The following is a 17094-nucleotide window of genomic DNA, read 5'->3' as shown; positions in this document are numbered from 1 at the left end:
AGTTGGTAATCCAGGTAAATCACCAGAGGACAGCCAAAGGGTCTACTAGTCCATAACGACAGGCTGAAATGCAGGATGGGGGAATCAGTTGACAAGTATTCAACACAAGTATTCTACAGGAGACAGCAGAGAAGCTCTGACAATCTATTAACCCCTTAGGGCAGAGCCTATGTTATAAACTTAATGTCACCAAAATTGTAAGGGGGGCTATGTCATAATCTGTTACTTAAGGCAATACCATAGCAATGATGTTATGATGTAGTTGAGTATTTTCAGCAAAGAGTGAATAGGCCAGCCGGCGACCCCATTTACACTAAGGGGCTACACAACCAAACACCACAGTGGCCTATGCTCCTAGTACGTAGATACAACGACTGTAAGTACATCTTTCGGACAGTGGGTGAACGGCAATCATTTCATCTGACTGACAGACTCAAAGAACATTTACTACTTATTTAAAGGCGATACATGAGGTAATTGAGCAAATGTCTTGTAGGACACGATATCCTCCATGGTAACATCAAAGCAATAAACAGGGGCCACTACAAAGTGTTGAGGTAATGGCATGCCTGAGGATCACAATTGATTTAACGCTGCTGCTGCTCCCCAAACATGACAATAACAATAAAAGAGAGGAGATGGCAATGGTTCCGTTTAGTTCTATAACCTTTAAACATGTTCAGTGAAATGCCTTTAAATGTGCTTGCTTGAGGGGGCCATTTTTACAAGCAGCCACACAGACAGACGCAAGAACTCATTCAGATGTACAGCTGGCTTGTGTCCATGTGGTCAAAAAAGGGTTGGTTACCTTGAACTCCTTACATATCATGGTGTTATACAAGAGCAACGATGCCAGAAACTGAAGTGTACCACAACAGGTAATTAGTGGTCATTTTTGATGAGAGTTTAGTGAGAGAATTACTTTATTTGTTTTGAAACAACACTGAATTACAGCACGACTGATCCGTTTGTCACATCTGCCAGGCTATATTGGGTAACTTACATTTGATGCCTCTTTAGACAAGTTGAAGTGTCATTCTCATAAAAAATATCCGACAAACTTCTCATCTGTGTTTGTTCATCTTCACAACATCATTTAGGGTACAATAATTTCCTACTTACCCTTCGAATGTGCAGCTCTTGCACTGCATCCAGAAGACTTGTTTTAAATTCTAGAACTTGAACTGAGAGAATAGTGTCATCTTTTTCCTATATGTTGAAAAACAATAATACGTCAAAAATATGACAAAATTGTATTAACACTAATGTCCTCATTAAATTAGACCGGTTAGATGATATCAAGTCACACAGCCTATGACTAAACATGGACTTAATTAACATATGAATTAAGCTTATTCTTCACTTGCAAACTCTTCTGAAGGTTTTAAACTAATAATAATAATAATGATAATAATAATGGTAATAACCTACCAAGGAATTTTGATTTGATGTATCTAATTCCGCTTTCAGATCCATCTTGGAATGTGTGGAGGATTTTGTTCAGAGCAACTCATTTACACCGACTGGTTCATTCCAGGACAAAAACAATCACCCTATTAGCCTATTTGAAAACATCAACCAATAATTAAAGTATGGCAAATGAGAAACATTGATAGTATCATAGGTGAAAGTTGTCATTATGCAACCTTTGCAAAAGCCCACAAAAGAGAATTAACAGACACTCCTTCAGCCCCATCAAGAATGAATCGTTTACAATGAGATTGTAATAAGGGTCATGCCAGTAACACTTAGTAAGCAGATTACTGTCATTCTGGTTAAATTATTGACACCCGAGATTTTTTCCTCCTCCTATCATAACTGCTTGCAGTGGGAGGTCTTCCCTCTGACTGATTCAATGAGAGAATGGAACTTTAAGTTACTGAGTTCGGTATTATATGTTAAACGTTTTTATGAAAGGTAAAATGTTGCGCTGAAAGAATATCTCTCATTAAATGGAAACAATTTTAATTTAGCATGATTGCTTTTCATGAGATTGCAATAGAATGAAGCCAACACTCAGGCACGAGTGGCCTACACGCCACTAGGCCTACTACAAGGTTAAAACATCCTCTACCTCCAGTTATCCACATCACCTTTCGCCTTCGAGATAAGCAGTTTTTTTTTCGAGAGCTCTACGACTAACTTTGATAATGCTAATCAACTACCATACAAGTCAGTGATCAGAACCATTAGCCTAAGGTTGGCGCTACAATGGCTAGACCTAGCACACAGACTGACAGCTGTCATTAGTGTAACAATACATATTCCTTATACAATATTGACGAAAATAAATTAATGGACAGCTAACTGCCTGAATTAAGCTCACCTTTTTTCCGTTTGAATCCACGTTGATGCTATTCCATGTCAAAGTGACTTGTCAGAATGGATTTCCAGTTTGTGGACATTTTAGTTTGCCAACTGAACTTACTTTTCACAGAATAACGTAGCCTACTGTTTATATCAAAAAGGAACCTATGCTACATGAGTATGAATTTAAAGCCTAGCGTAAGTAAGATCCAAACACGCAGACAAAACTATTAACAAACATTTAACCATTGGGCTAATTAATTTCCTAGCTTTACTAGCCCTTCACGGCATTCTATTCAAAACTTCCTCCTCACGCGCACTGAGTGCACCTTTGACCCGAATGGGATTCGAAACATTTCCCCACCTAATCCAATGTGTTCATGTTTCCAGTAGTCTACCGTTTTCCAGAATAATATCAACAATATAATATGACAGAAATATTTCCGAAGAATTCTTGGTGAAACTAATGGAATTTGATTGGTATTGAGTATTGACAAATCCAACCAAATACATACAAAGTGTCTGAAAAGACTTTGAGCATTGCACTGGAGCAATGAAAGAACAGCGGACATTGGGGTCTCTCACACAGAATGAAAATGTTCAATGCCAAAGGGCTCTAGTCTGTAACTTTTGACGCAGTGTCTCCACCTAGTGCCCAAAGTGCCTTTCCCCCCCCCCAAGAGACTGAAAAAAGACAAGTCAGACCGAAATATCCATATGCTCTACTAGTGTGTTTGGAAAGGTTACACTCTAGGTTTGGATGCTTGAGACAGGGTTGGTTTCATATTGTCTGTATAATGTTCTGAGCATTATCATCTCCTCAAGCGCGTGTAGTAGGAACTAAGGATCCAAATGTGTCCATGCGGCTCACAGGCCATAAAGAATTATTTGCCAAAATATAAGCCTCATAATATTTCTATGCCTGCCTCAGACAAGTTCAAACTTGATTTTGCTGTCCTCACATATGTCATGGTTTGTACACACAACCTTAATATGTTTCCACGGAGATGCTGGACTATATTACAAAGGTCAGTGAAGTGTGGCTAGATCAGAGACTACTAATCCGCCTTTTAGCCAACGTCTGATGCATATTAGTCTATTGGTCCCCTTTCTAGAAAAGGTGGGTATATAGAAAGAGCTTATTTGCAGCACCTTTATACTTTTGGGTGTACTTCATCTTCTTCAGCTTGAATGAGCTACTTAAGTTTTGTTTTATTTGTGGGATAAATGTGTCACATTATACGTAACACAACTGGTGTTCATCAGGGGCCTACAAAGCTGGTTCAGGATAAGTTAAGGTTAAGTTAAGAGGCAAAACAAATCCTATACAAGAGCTTTTCTTAAGAAAATAGGGACTCCAGGCTCTTCTATTAGATGATTTACCTCTTAACCTAACCTCCTAAACCAGCTTTGTAATATAGGCCCCTGATGAATACCAGTTGTAGTAGGCCCCTGGTGTCCAAAATAGGCAGGCCTTCAATGACACTTTTTTGGGTCCTACTATTTCCTCTATGAGAACACAAATCTCAAACGTGTTGTGTATTCAGTGGTATAACAACAACAACAACAATAGCCTATAATAATAATAATAATACTGTAACTAGACAGCCTGTGCAGTCGCCTTCGACTGCTTAAGGTATATCCCCGAAACGCGACGCTTCCAGTCCCCAATCATTCCTACCACTCCCGTCCACCTTTTCATGAACGTTTATGATAAATACAAAATATAAAATAAATATATATTTAATATCTATACATAGATCAATGACGTGCATAGGCTTAAAACCAAATGACTATTGTGAAAATGAAGGAAAAAATGGGGCAAATGGTAACACTGTTTTAATGGTTCACTATCACAGTGGATATACCACATTAGGCACAGTGTAATAACCAGTGTAACAATATTTAATACCACGTCATACCAGTGTGACACCATGTACCAATTGTGTACTTATATCATGTAGGCTATTTGTGTGTAGCCTAAGTGGTATTACATGGTATTGCATATTTGTACACTGGTATTACACTAGTATTACATGGTATTACATATTGTTACACTGGTTATTACACTGTACCTGGTATTGCCTATTTTTTGAACTGGTATTACACTAGTATTACATGGTATTAAATATTGTTACATTGGTTATTACACTGTAGGCCTACCTGATATGGTAGATTCACTGAAATGGTGAACCATTAAATTAAGGAGTTACCGGGCAAATCAATCCACCCAGTCAGAAGTTATGGGCCAAATAAAAATTCCACCATTTTGAAAGTGTTGACCTCCAAACTCGAATCAGTTCATTAACCTACCCTGCAGCATTCACACACCAAATCTGGGACAAATCCATCCACCCGGTCAGAAGTAATGGGCCAAACAAAAATTCGGCCATCTTGAATTCGGCCATCTTGAAATTGTTGACCTCCAAACTCGAATCAGTTCATGAACCTACCCTAGAACATTCACACACCAAATCTGGGACAAATCCATCCACCCGGTCAGAAGTTATGGTCCAAACAAAAATTCGACCATCTTGAAGGTGTTAACCTCCAAACTGTAATCAGTTCATGAACCCACCCTAGAGCATTCACACACCAAATCTGGGACAAATCCATCCACCCGGTCAGAAGAAATGGGCCAAACAAAAATTCGGCCATCTTGAATTCGGCCATCTTGAAATTGTTGACCTCCAAACTCGAATCAGTTCATGAACCTACCCTAAAACATTCACACACCAAATCTGGGACAAATCCATCCACCCGGTCAGAAGTTATGGACCAAACAAAAATTCGGCCATCTTGAATTCGGCCATCTTGAAAGTGTTAACCTCCAAACTGTAATCAGTTCATGAACCCACCCTAGAGCATTCACACACCAAATCTGGGACAAATCCATCCACCCGGTCAGAGGTAATGGGCCAAACAAAAATTCGGCCATCTTGAATTCGGCCATCTTGAAATTGTTGACCTCCAAACTCGAATCAGTTCATTAACCTACCCTAGAACATTCACACACCAAATCTGGGACAAATCCATCCACCCGGTCAGAAGTTATGGACCAAACAAAAATTCGGCCATCTTGAATTCGGCCATCTTGAAAGTGTTAACCTCCAAACTGTAATCAGTTCATGAACCCACCCTAGAGCATTCACACACCAAATCTGGGACTAATCCATCCACCCGGTCAGAAGTAATGGGCCAAACAAAAATTCGGCCATCTTGAATTCGGCCATCTTGAAATTGTTGACCTCCAAACTCGAATCAGTTCATGAACCTACCCTAGAACATTCACACACCAAATCTGGGACAAATCCATCCACCCGGTCAGAAGTTATGGACCAAACAAAAATTCAGCCATCTTGAATTCGGCCATCTTGAAAGTGTTAACCCCCAAACTGTAATCAGTTCATGAACCCACCCTAGAGCATTCACACACCAAATCTGGGACAAATCCATCCACCCGGTCAGAAGTAATGGGCCAAACAAAAATTCGGCCATCTTGTGACCTACCCTAGAACATTCACACACCAAATCTGGGACAAATCCATCCACCCGGTCAGAAGTTATGGACCAAACAAAAATTCGGCCATCTTGAATTCGGCCATCTTGAAAGTGTTAACCTCCAAACTGTAATCAGTTCATGAACCCACCCTAGAGCATTCACACACCAAATCTGGGACAAATCCATCCACCCGGTCAGAAGTAATGGGCCAAACAAAAATTCGGCCATCTTGAATTCGGCCATCTTGAAATTGTTGACCTCCAAACTCGAATCAGTTCATGAACCTGCCCTAGAGCATTCACACACCAATTCTGGGACAAATCCAAACATCCGTTCAAAAGTTATCGCGTTAACACGAAAGACCTTACGCGGCGGCGGCGGCGGACGCGGCGGCGGCGGCGGTGCACGCAAAACCATTACATCCCCGACGCTCCGCGTTTCGGGGATATAATAACAATACTACTACTACTACTACTACTACTACTACTACTACTACTACTATTACTACAACTAATAATAACATTTACTTTTGTACACTCTTTTGTGCCTGGGTGTGATGCAATCCTGAGAGATGTAGCCTAATATACAAATTTATGTGTAGATTGGATTGCTCTCAAAACAGCATAACTCAAACCCAAGGAGGTCTACATCTTACTTACTGTATCATTGCTCAAACCCTATGATTCCAGCTAAGAGTTCTGTGAGGTTCTTCTCCAAACTGCAGACACTGGGAAGAGTGCCTATCTATATGTCTGATTGGTGTGTATCTGTATTTTATTTCATTTTATTTTACTTTTTTTTTTCTTTTTAAATTTGTCTTGCTATGTAGGCCTAATTGTGCTATTGACCATGCATCTGTGTCTGATGTAAGTAAAGAATTGATTTAGTATACTTTTCAGAATATCTAGGCTGGCCTATTCCATGGGTCAATTTGTGCTGAAAATGATTACTTTAAGCCTAGAGCTACTGTAAAATGAACATTCAGATGCGTCTGAGCGTGAGTGGACAGGAGCTACACCAGATTTATATGGGCGAGGCTAGGTTGAGTCTTTGCTTGGGAAATGTAGTTTTAAGGTAGAGTAATGACACTCACCGACACTCACAAAAACTACGTTACCAAACCGTTTTGAACACTTCCGTAAATATTGCACAGTGACAGCCGAATGGGAGGACCAGTCCCTGGGAGGTACTGTTGTTTAGCTAGCTAATGTTAGCTGGAGCAGGCTGATGCCTATAAAACCTCGTGGATATAACCCAATTTTCTTGGACGCTCTCGTGGTATTTCGTGGCTTAGTGCTTACACGGGTTATCAGGTAGGCATGCTGAACGTCTGTCCCCAGATCATGTCCCCTTGCTAGCAGGAGAGAAATTGAAAACATTATCCAACTGTTTATGACAGTTCGTAGCTGCTGGATACGCTAACATGTATAATGCGCTAGTTAGCTAGTTAGACTATGATTATCCATTGGCATTATAGACCACGTTCAATTATACGATTTTTTTTATAGATTTGTGAGCAAATGTTCTCAGATTAGGCACGCTGCCACATGATAAATAAATAGGGCGCTGCTGACTCCAGCCGTGCTATTTTTTGATAACATTAAAATTGCATTGTTATGATTAGTGATAAGTCATTCTTCTCCTCTGTCTTGATTTATGTCTCATATGGAGGCTTTCTTCCATAGTGTTGGATCATATATGTATAATTTTGGAATTAGCCCATTGTAATTGTCACGACCATCTGCCGGGGTGAATGAAGCAATTACGTAATGGTAAAAGGGGTAGATCTCAGTTGTGTCAGTCAAAGACAGACATACCCAACTACTGTAGGCTCAACTGGCGTTATCCAGTTTTTTCTCAGTTTTTGTCCGTACACGCTATTCAAACTGTCAGCCTATTAGACCTATTCGTACACTAATAGAACAAAGGTAGGCCTACGTTTGTAAACAACATTCACCACGTTTGACATCCCAGGCATAGCTAGGTTGGAAATGAAGTAATCTTACACCCTAGTTTTGGTTAGCCTCACATGAGGTATGTTGGTATGGTATTTTAACCATTTCATTGTTATTATTCTCAGTTTTTAGCAACACATTTGCACTGGGTGCAAAATGCCAAAGGACTCTGACCAGCCTTCAAATGGAGACGATGATAAGCAAACAGATCCAAAGGAGACAAGGGCCAAGGAGACAAGTGCTGAAGAGAAAAGTGAAGATCCTGAAGCATTAGTGCAGAAAAGAATGAGACGAAACACGCCAAGTCCCCACAGGATAACACCTCAATGTATGTGCCTTTTGACAATTCATCTTGATTGGGATTGGGATAGGGATTGACCATGATTGAGCGGACGTCACATTATTTGTTGTGGCCTTACTCTCTTCTCAACTCATGAATGCTGTCTTTGCTGTAATACCAATGTGTAATAAACTGGTTATAGTCATGTATGGCGCTGGCATGATGGTGACTTACTTTAGTTAAGACCATGGGTCCCACTTTATTTAGAAGGAAAATTGTAATCTTGTGATTGACAGTGCGGTGTGAGTGGAGTTGTGTGAAACTGCACAGGTCTGGTGAGAGCCAGGGTAACACTGGTGGTGTCATGGTGTGTATTGACATTTAAATTGATAGAGGGAGTCGAAGTGACATGCTTCTTGTCCATCCTCTGTATAGCCAGCCCTCCTATGTGTGTATCTGTTGAGGAGCTGATGGAGACAGCCAAAGGAGTCACTAACATGGCACTGGCCCACGAGATTGTGTTGAATGGGAACTTCCAAATGAAACCCCCTGAACCAGCTGAGGGAAGGTGAGTGTTGGCAATCTGTGAAATAATGATCTGTCAATGTTCAGCTTGGAGCAGGCGTCACTCTTACTACGACTGTGAGGTTGCTGGCCCATATTTTCATCTCAGTTTTTCAAAAAGGAGGCCACAATGAAAAATCTTTATGCAAGATGCGGCCTCCTTTTTGAAAAATTGTGATCTGTGAAATTGTGTTTGACTTGGAACAGTTGTGGTTGATGTTGTAGCTATGTGACTAAAGACATACTGTATTATAACTTCCAAAATGGATATTTGTTACTTATTTGTTAGTCTTCGTATTTGGGAACTGCCAGTAAAATGCCCTGTTTCTGTCTACTTTATAAACTATTCCATTTTCCAGCTTGGAAAAAAGAGTAAAGGACATTATGCACAAAGCATTCTGGGATAGCCTTGAAGCGCAGATGAATCAAGATCCGCCCTTGTATGATCATGCAATCAAGCTTGTTGGAGAGATCAAAGAGGTAGGAATGAAATTTTGACACCCTGCTGCTGCATCTTTTCCGTGTGTGTGTGTGTGTGTGTGTGTGTGTGTGTGTGTGTGTGTGTGTGTGTGTGTGTGTGTGTGTGTGTGTGTGTGTGTGTGTGTTTGCGCGCCTGCGCCCTGTGTGTGTCTGGGTATGTGTTTGTTTCTTTTAGGACTTGTTTGTTTTTTGATGTGCTGCAGTGTTTCAGCAAAAGCGGAAACATGCTTTTGGGAGAAAAAAAAACTTCAGAGAGTGTAGATTTCTGACTCTCTTCTCAAAACTTGTTCACCTGAATAGACCCAACCTCGATACGAGTATTGATGACTAAAACTTGTGTTTCCTTCTGCTTTATTCTCTGCTCTGCCAGACTCTGCTGTCCTTCCTGCTGCCGACGCAGGGCAGGCTGAGGGGTCAGATCGAAGAGGCACTGGACCTCTCTCTCATCCAGCAGCAGGCTGAGAATGGGGCATTGGACATTGGGAGGGTAGCTCAGTTCATCATAGGCATGATGGGCGCCTTCTGTGCCCCTTGTAGAGATGAAGACGTGAAGAAATTGCACGATATCACCGACACTGTGCCGCTGCTAAAGTAAGGAGGCAAGGGTATTGTTGCGCTCTAGATGTTTAGAAAAATAAGTAGGTGCGTGGACCCAAAAAGTATAGTTCAAAGTAGGAGAAGGTTCACACACTAAATAAGACACTAAGGTCTTTTTTTTGTCAGAGCAGAGTAGCTAAAGTAAGAAAGCTATTGCTGCCTGTTCTATATGGGGTATAGAAGAATGGGTTTGTGGAGATTGGTAATTGCGTCAATAGCAAGTTTTTTTTTGTCCTCAGACGTCAGGTGGTACAACCACAGCTAATGCATGTAAATTAATTAAAAATTGGTAGGTAATGCACTTCAATGAATATGCTTCTTAGATAGTTCACTAAAAACCAAAAACAGAAACAAAAAAATCGGTAACACTTTATTTTAGGGATACATCTATAATCACTAATACATACAATGTTAATGCCTGCATAAGTAACTTGTAAGGCATGTACTAAGCAAACGTTATGGCCTACTAGGTCCTTACTAAGGTTAAATTGGTAATAAATCCCTTATTGTGCATGAACAAGACATTTGCGAATACATGCCTAACAAATGTTTGATTTTGCTTTGTACATGCCTTACAAGTTACTTATACAGGCACAATGTATATATTAGTGCTAATAGATGTATCCCTAAAATAAAGTGTTACCAAAAAATCCATACAATCGTGGATTAGCTGTAGTTGCACCACCCTGATATGTGCTACAACTAAAACGTTGTTGACCCAATTGTAGAGAATGATGTGAAGATTCATGATGAATACTGTGTGCCATTGCACAGGAGGTACCTTCAAAATACTTCTCACTTAGCTGACGCTTTCATTTATTCAAAGTGACTTACAGTTATTATTTTCAGGGTATTGGTTACAAGCCCTAGGTCAATGTGGGGTTAGGTGCCTTGCTCAAGGGCACTTCAGCCATGGATGAAGATGTAGGGAAAGGTCAGGGGGGATTCGAACCTGCAACCCCCAGTTTGAAAGACCAACTCTCTAATCACCAGGCCACGGCTGCCCTATTACAACTGCAGGAACTAAGTTGATTGACAGGAAAATGGATAAGCAAATGCCTTCCACAGCATCTAATCTTTTTAATGGCCATACGGAAAGGGGTACATTACCTTATTGAAGCTGATGTACACTTAAGAACTAGTGAAATACATGTACGTGTGTGGGCTGCGTGATGATATTGGTATTAACTGGTGGCTTTGTTACTGCCATCACTGTTTCTACTCCAGGGCCATATTCTCCGTCCTGGACAAGATGAAAATCGACATGGCCAACTTTGCTGTCAGGAGCATCCGTCCACAACTCCTACAGCACTCTGTAGAGTACGAGAGGAAGAAATTTCAAGAGTTTCTTGATAAACAGCCAAGTAAGCCACATTACATATTATATGCATCATCCATCACCACATCCATCACCATATATAGAATCCCCAGTAGGGATGCAAACGATTAAATGATTAAAAAACATTAATCGCAATTAATCGACAATTACAATGGGCATGTGAAGAGTGTGTGTGAAGAGGGGTGTGAATAGTGGGAATATGTAAATCACCTTTAGATTAAAGAATTGAAATAGAATTAATTTAAATGTGGCATTTTATCTCAATTTTTAATTACATTTTCTAGATTTAGTAGGTTTTTTTTCTAGAAACATTGAGATTTCGGGGGGAAAACGCTCTTATCAATTAATCGTAAATCAATCGATAAGGCTATCAACTAATGATTAATGAATGAATCGATAATTTGCATCTCTAATCCCCAGAGATTTTAACTTGGATGACTCTGACAATTGGACTACTTTTCATTACATTACACAACATTTAGCAGGCACCCTTAATTACCTCCGCCAGGAGGTTATGTGATCGCCCGATTTCTGTGTTATCATGTCTGTCCGTCTGTCCGTCTGTCCTTCTGTCGCTCTGTTCGTTCGCTGCTATTTCGTGGCCTGCCACAAGGTGGCCGAGGTGAATTGAGCAATGACAGGGCGCGCCTGTGAGGTGGATTGATGGACAGTGACCACACACAGCCAGAATGTATTACGCGCAGATTTGCTGTGCCTACATGGCTGCGTAGCCAATGCGTAGCCAATAGCACACCAAATGATATATAATAGCCGATATGCCAACAATATGGCACTGTATATCGTCGCCGAGTTTATTGTTCTCCGAGTGTTTGCCCTGTCAACCAAATCAGCGTCCGCGGAGCTAATTGCTCTCCGAGTGTTTCCCTGAAGTTTACGAAGGATGGAGATATTAACAACGGCAAACAGTGTTTAACAGTGAACAGACAGCGCCAAGGAGGGAGAGGTACCCATAGATGTGTATAGAAGTATAGTATAGTCTTCTATACACATCTATGGAGGTACCCAGTTGGTTCTCTACATGAAAGTTTAAATAAAGTTGCGTGGCGACAGTCGCCACAAAGCCAAACAGAATGCACAGCGCGCGGATTTGCTGTGCCTGCATGGCTGAAGCCAGGTGCGTATAGTCAATAAATAGCACCCAAACATAATGTAAATATGTAGGCTAATGGCATGCATATCGTCACAACTTTCGCGGGGTAATTGTTCTCCGAGTGTTTTCCATGTCAACCAAATCAGCTTTCTCTCGCCTGTTGAAGTTTGTAGCCCACGGAGGGAGGGAAAAAATAGCCTAATAACGGTGAACAGTTTTGGCTATCAATGATGAACAGACAGCGCCAAGGAGGGAACGGTATCCACTTAATCAAAGCTTGTGTTTGACAGTGATACCAAATCGTTCTCAAAGGCCAAGGTGCCCCCGTAGTCATATCATTCACTATAGGCTATATTATGGATTGATATTAATAGCTGCGCTATTTAATATTGTGGCAAAACAATTATGTGATGAAAGGCATAATGCTTCCAATCATCAAAATGTTTATAACAACACAATGAATGAACAATGACACCAGGCTACAGTATAGCGATGGGATACAATATTTTCCAAATTAGGTCCTATAGCCTATGGCATGACCAATCACATTTGCCAATCACACAATGGCAGGTGAACTAATACCAAAGCTAACCAGGTGAGGTGACATAAGCCTTAGCTAATAAAAGAGACACATAATTTGGTTAAAATTGAATGTTCACTTCTCTGAACACTGTAGGCCTAGCCTATAAATAGCCAGGCATGCATGGATTACACCACGACATGTCACAAATATTACAACCAAATTCAGCTTCCTTGGCGGAGGTTTGCACTCTCTGAGTGCATTTCTAGTTCAAATTGTTATCCAATTCATGTGTTCATTTCAGATGCTCTGGATTTCACTCGAAAATGGCTGGAGGACTCGGCACACAAGCTAAGAAGTAGACAGGAGCAGAGTGATGTGGCGGGGGCGGGGGCGGCTGCGGGACCCTCCTCCAGCCTTCAGCCCCTCACTGTACACAACCACGCTTACCTGTGTCTGCTCAAGTGGGACCATGATGCCTCGCCTTTTCCAGAGGTCAGTCATAGATGATGAGTGTATACAGTAGATTTCATTTTGAGGAAAACAAATTAAATATGATATTTCTATATAACTATAATATGAGACTCAGAGGGCCATTCACTGTCGTCCTCTGTACACCACACTGAAATATTTTGCCTTGCCTAAAAGACTGTTAGGACTTGAGTAGTGTTGAATAAAAGGACCCAATTGATTCCTATGTTTATCTTCCATCTCTCTCTCTCTCTCTCTCTCTCTCTCTCTCTCTCTCTCTCTCTCTGTCTCTGTCTCTGTCTCTATTTCTCTTTCCCCCCTCTCTCTCATTCCCTTTATTTTCCTCTCCCTCTCTCCCTGTCTCTCCCTGTCTCTCTCTCTCTCTCTCTCTCTCATCCTCGCGTAAAGACACTGCTGATGGACCAGGTTCGTTTCCAGGAGATGCAGGTGGAGCTAGATCAGCTGACGACGGTGGCGTCCGTGCTGCTGATCATCTACAATAGCGCAGGGGAGGCCATCTCTGGCCTGCCGGGCCTCATGGACCATCTCAAGAGCACCGTCAGGGTGCTGCTCTCCGAGAGGCACACACCGTAAGACAAATACTGTAGTAATATCCATCACAAGTCAGCTTTTACTGCCAGTTTCTTCATATGCACAGGTCATACAAGGAAATTGAAATTACGTTTCTCTCTCTATACCATGAAGGACATAGACATACACAGGACCGACATTTACAGACTGACATCAAAGTGCAAGACAGTACAAGAAACACTGATGGACCAATAGCAGTGAAGTCACATTCACAGACGTACAATTTGACACAGATTTCTTGGTCTTTGAACAAAGATGGACTTTTGTGTATGCAGTGTGCGCACACATGGGTGACGCGTGACCCAGTGCGATTCTGCACCCCCACCCCCTTTTTTTTTTTCAAACAATGCTGTCTTTGTTTTTCAGCTCGTTTAATGCAGAAGAGGCCTTTGCCACCATAGGGGAGCGGATGTGTGTGGAGCTGGAGGAGTGCCTGTCCAAGCACGCTTTCTCTCCTTTCTCATGCGACCGGCAGAGTGCTTTGAAGGGCCAGATTGCAGCAGTGAAATGCCCTGACAATCCCATTTTGAAGCTCATAGGTGTGTACCAGTACATACTTCTCATTCTGCAAGGGAAGGTCATTCTGATCAATCATGTCAAAGAAGATTGACATGGCTGGCTATCACATATTAATGACATCCTTCGACCCAGGCATAGCCATGTATATAGAGTATAACAATATAAGAACCAAAGAGAAAGCAAGCATATTACGCCATCTACTTGCTGTTCCACTTAAAATGTATTTCACTTGTCCGATAAGGGGCTTGCTTACTAGTGTGTGGGGGTACAATTTCTCAATTCTGCACACCTCTGATGGCATAGTATCACAAGATCAGTAAAGCTTGAGGCAGTCTTAAGTGGTTTAGACTGAATTATTCCTAATGTTGTCCATAGACTCTTACTAGACACAGTCCCGCCACTGGCACGTTGTAATAGTCACTGAAAAAGCGTATAGTATTACACTACTATGACATTGTAGAGGGCCTTTAGTAATACATTACGACTTGGTCATTGTCATTCTGGTAACAGCTAATTTATAACAGGGGTAGTGTCTTAAGGAGTTAATATTTCTTGTTGTGTATCAGCTTTTAGGTATGCTTGATGAATGCTTCATAAGTAAGTACGTAAGTACGTAAGCAGCACGTAAAGGAAGTATGCCCTTAATTATCCCACAGTGGGGAAATTCATGTGTCATTACTGTCTTGTTCCACAGACTCGCGCATACAGACCTACCTTATGGCGTTTCTGGAGTACAGCCCCCACAGGAGTCCCGTGGCCATGCCAGGAGGCCTGGCGCCCATCAGCAAAGAGCTGGAAGACCTGGCCGTGCGGCTGGGGCGCCTGGTGAACTTCAACAAGCTGGTCTACTCCCCTTTTTACCAGGACCTCCTCCAGGACATCTTGGGCGACGAGGGAAGCACCACCACAGTGGAGACCTGAGCAGCAGCATGGGTCATTGGCAGTGATGGGCAAAATGGATTCATCACCGGTAGTTACAATCCAGTGCCACATATCGAAGTGAAAAGTGAAAGCCCACCTGGGAAACTCCAACTCCCATTGTCATTGTGACACAGCACTCCACAGCACACAAGTATACACTGCACACAACGAAATTGCATTTTATGTCTCACCCGTGCAAGGGGGCAGCCCCTAATGGCGCCTCAACTAGGAGTGACAAGCAGCAGGACGGTACCATGCTCAGGGTACCTCAGTCATGGAGGAGGATGGGGGATGTCCAATTCAACCAGGTGATCGTTCAACCAGTCAATCACCTGGCTGAATTGGACAGGTAAAACCAAGTCATGTTATCACATATTATGTGGAACTAGATTGTTACTAATGAATCCATTTTGAACATGACTGGTCACTTTGAACCAGTTGAACCCCATTTAGCCAGGCTTATCAACCCCTCAGTCCAGTTACCCGCCCTTATGTTGTCTCACCTCTGAGGCAGCAGAACGCTGACAAGCCCACCTGCATCGCCTATACTCTTAGAATCTACTCCCTCTGACTATGTGTATTATACACTTGCTGCAAAGTGGACTGCTGGAAGTTGACATTCCTGAATTTGTAAAAGGCTAAATGAGATTTTAGATTCACTTAGTAGTAAATAAGCATTTGTATTTGACAGGATGAGAATTACAGGGGTTAAAAGTAAGGTGTTGATGTAATTGACTGGTGCCTTAGCGTGCTTTGCTTCTGTCCATCCTCAGCTGATTAATTTAGTTTTAATGCCAAGAGAGAGAGAGAGATGATACTGTATTCCCACCAAATGCCCTCTATGTGTGCGAGTCATGAAAATAATGGTAACAGAGAACAAACTGTGTCTTTGCACTGCTGCCCCCACACAGAATCGTCTGAAACCCTGTAGGTCACTGTGTTCATCTCATACTGTATCTGTGGCCATGCTATGTAGTTTTATTGGGCCATCACAAATCAATGCTTTCTTGCTGATGAGAATACCGATACACTGGGTGGGAATTATTACGGCAAAGAAAAGGAGTTACAGGTCAGCAACAGAGGATGTTGCATACCGATTGTATTGTTTTGCTATTTCCGAGTACAGTTATGTCTGAAGTAATGACAAAAACGCTTGCCAAGAGCAAGTGGATTATACTGAACGGTAGATTTTTTAACCACATTTGTAAAGCAAAATGTTTTCAGTTGATATTTAAACTTATTTTGTACTTGTTTGCTGTGTTGAATGTCCGGTTGTTTTGCACTTATTTATTGGTCACTATAAAATTGAGTGAGCACTGTGTGCTACATTATTTTGCTAGTTTCTGGAAATCATTAACAGTTATCGCTGCAATAATACAAACATGGCGTTTAAACCATATGGGAAAATCCTAATAAATATGTCTGCAACATCAGTTGTTTGGAATTATTTTACAAGGGTGTGTAAAAAAGCAGTTAATGTTTTGAACGCTAGATGGCAATCACGCTTATTATACGGCTCTATTATGCATTATGTAAAGAGGTTTTCTTTCCACCAAAGGTGATAGAAACCAGCAGCTGCATCAGGCCAATGGAAAAGTGGTGAATACAGTTTGTCTCGTTCCAATCCATTGCAAATCAAAACTCCCACACACAATCCATTTAGTTATTAGGCCTACACATGTTCGAGGTTCTGTAGGCCTCAGCGTCTTGAGAAATACAAGGAAGTTTAGAAACTGGTGGTGAGATATAGGTGTCATTTGGATTAATGCATTATTTATGATTGATTTGAAGAATGCAGCAGCTGACATCAAAATGACTTGACCATCCACGCATTGTTAAGTGTAACAGCTCTTTTTATTATTATTATGCCACGGTGGACTTGGATAAAATCATCTGTTTTCATTTCCTAGTCCATTTCATTCTTTTTTCAGACATTA

At 41.4% G+C, this 17094-nt stretch overlaps 1 protein-coding gene across 1 annotated transcript; it reads left to right on the top strand.

Annotated features, from left to right (window-relative positions):
- The first annotated feature begins 7017 nt into the window (after window positions 1-7017).
- Window positions 7018-16590, top strand: tcp11l1 (t-complex 11, testis-specific-like 1). The gene is made up of 10 exons (XM_063196822.1): window positions 7018-7122; window positions 7890-8092; window positions 8480-8612; window positions 8968-9088; window positions 9459-9679; window positions 10913-11049; window positions 12960-13150; window positions 13535-13716; window positions 14084-14256; window positions 14931-16590. The coding sequence occupies exons 2-10, from the start codon at window positions 7921-7923 to the stop codon at window positions 15155-15157; spliced, it is 1557 nt and encodes a 518-aa protein (XP_063052892.1). The 5' UTR covers window positions 7018-7122; window positions 7890-7920; the 3' UTR covers window positions 15158-16590.
- The last annotated feature ends 504 nt before the right edge of the window (window positions 16591-17094 follow it).

Source organism: Engraulis encrasicolus, chromosome 4, assembly GCF_034702125.1.
Source record: "Engraulis encrasicolus isolate BLACKSEA-1 chromosome 4, IST_EnEncr_1.0, whole genome shotgun sequence".
Classification (NCBI taxonomy): Eukaryota; Metazoa; Chordata; class Actinopteri; order Clupeiformes; family Engraulidae; genus Engraulis; species Engraulis encrasicolus.
Note: the sequence above shows the minus strand (reverse complement) of the source record. Positions and strands in the feature narration are given on the sequence as shown.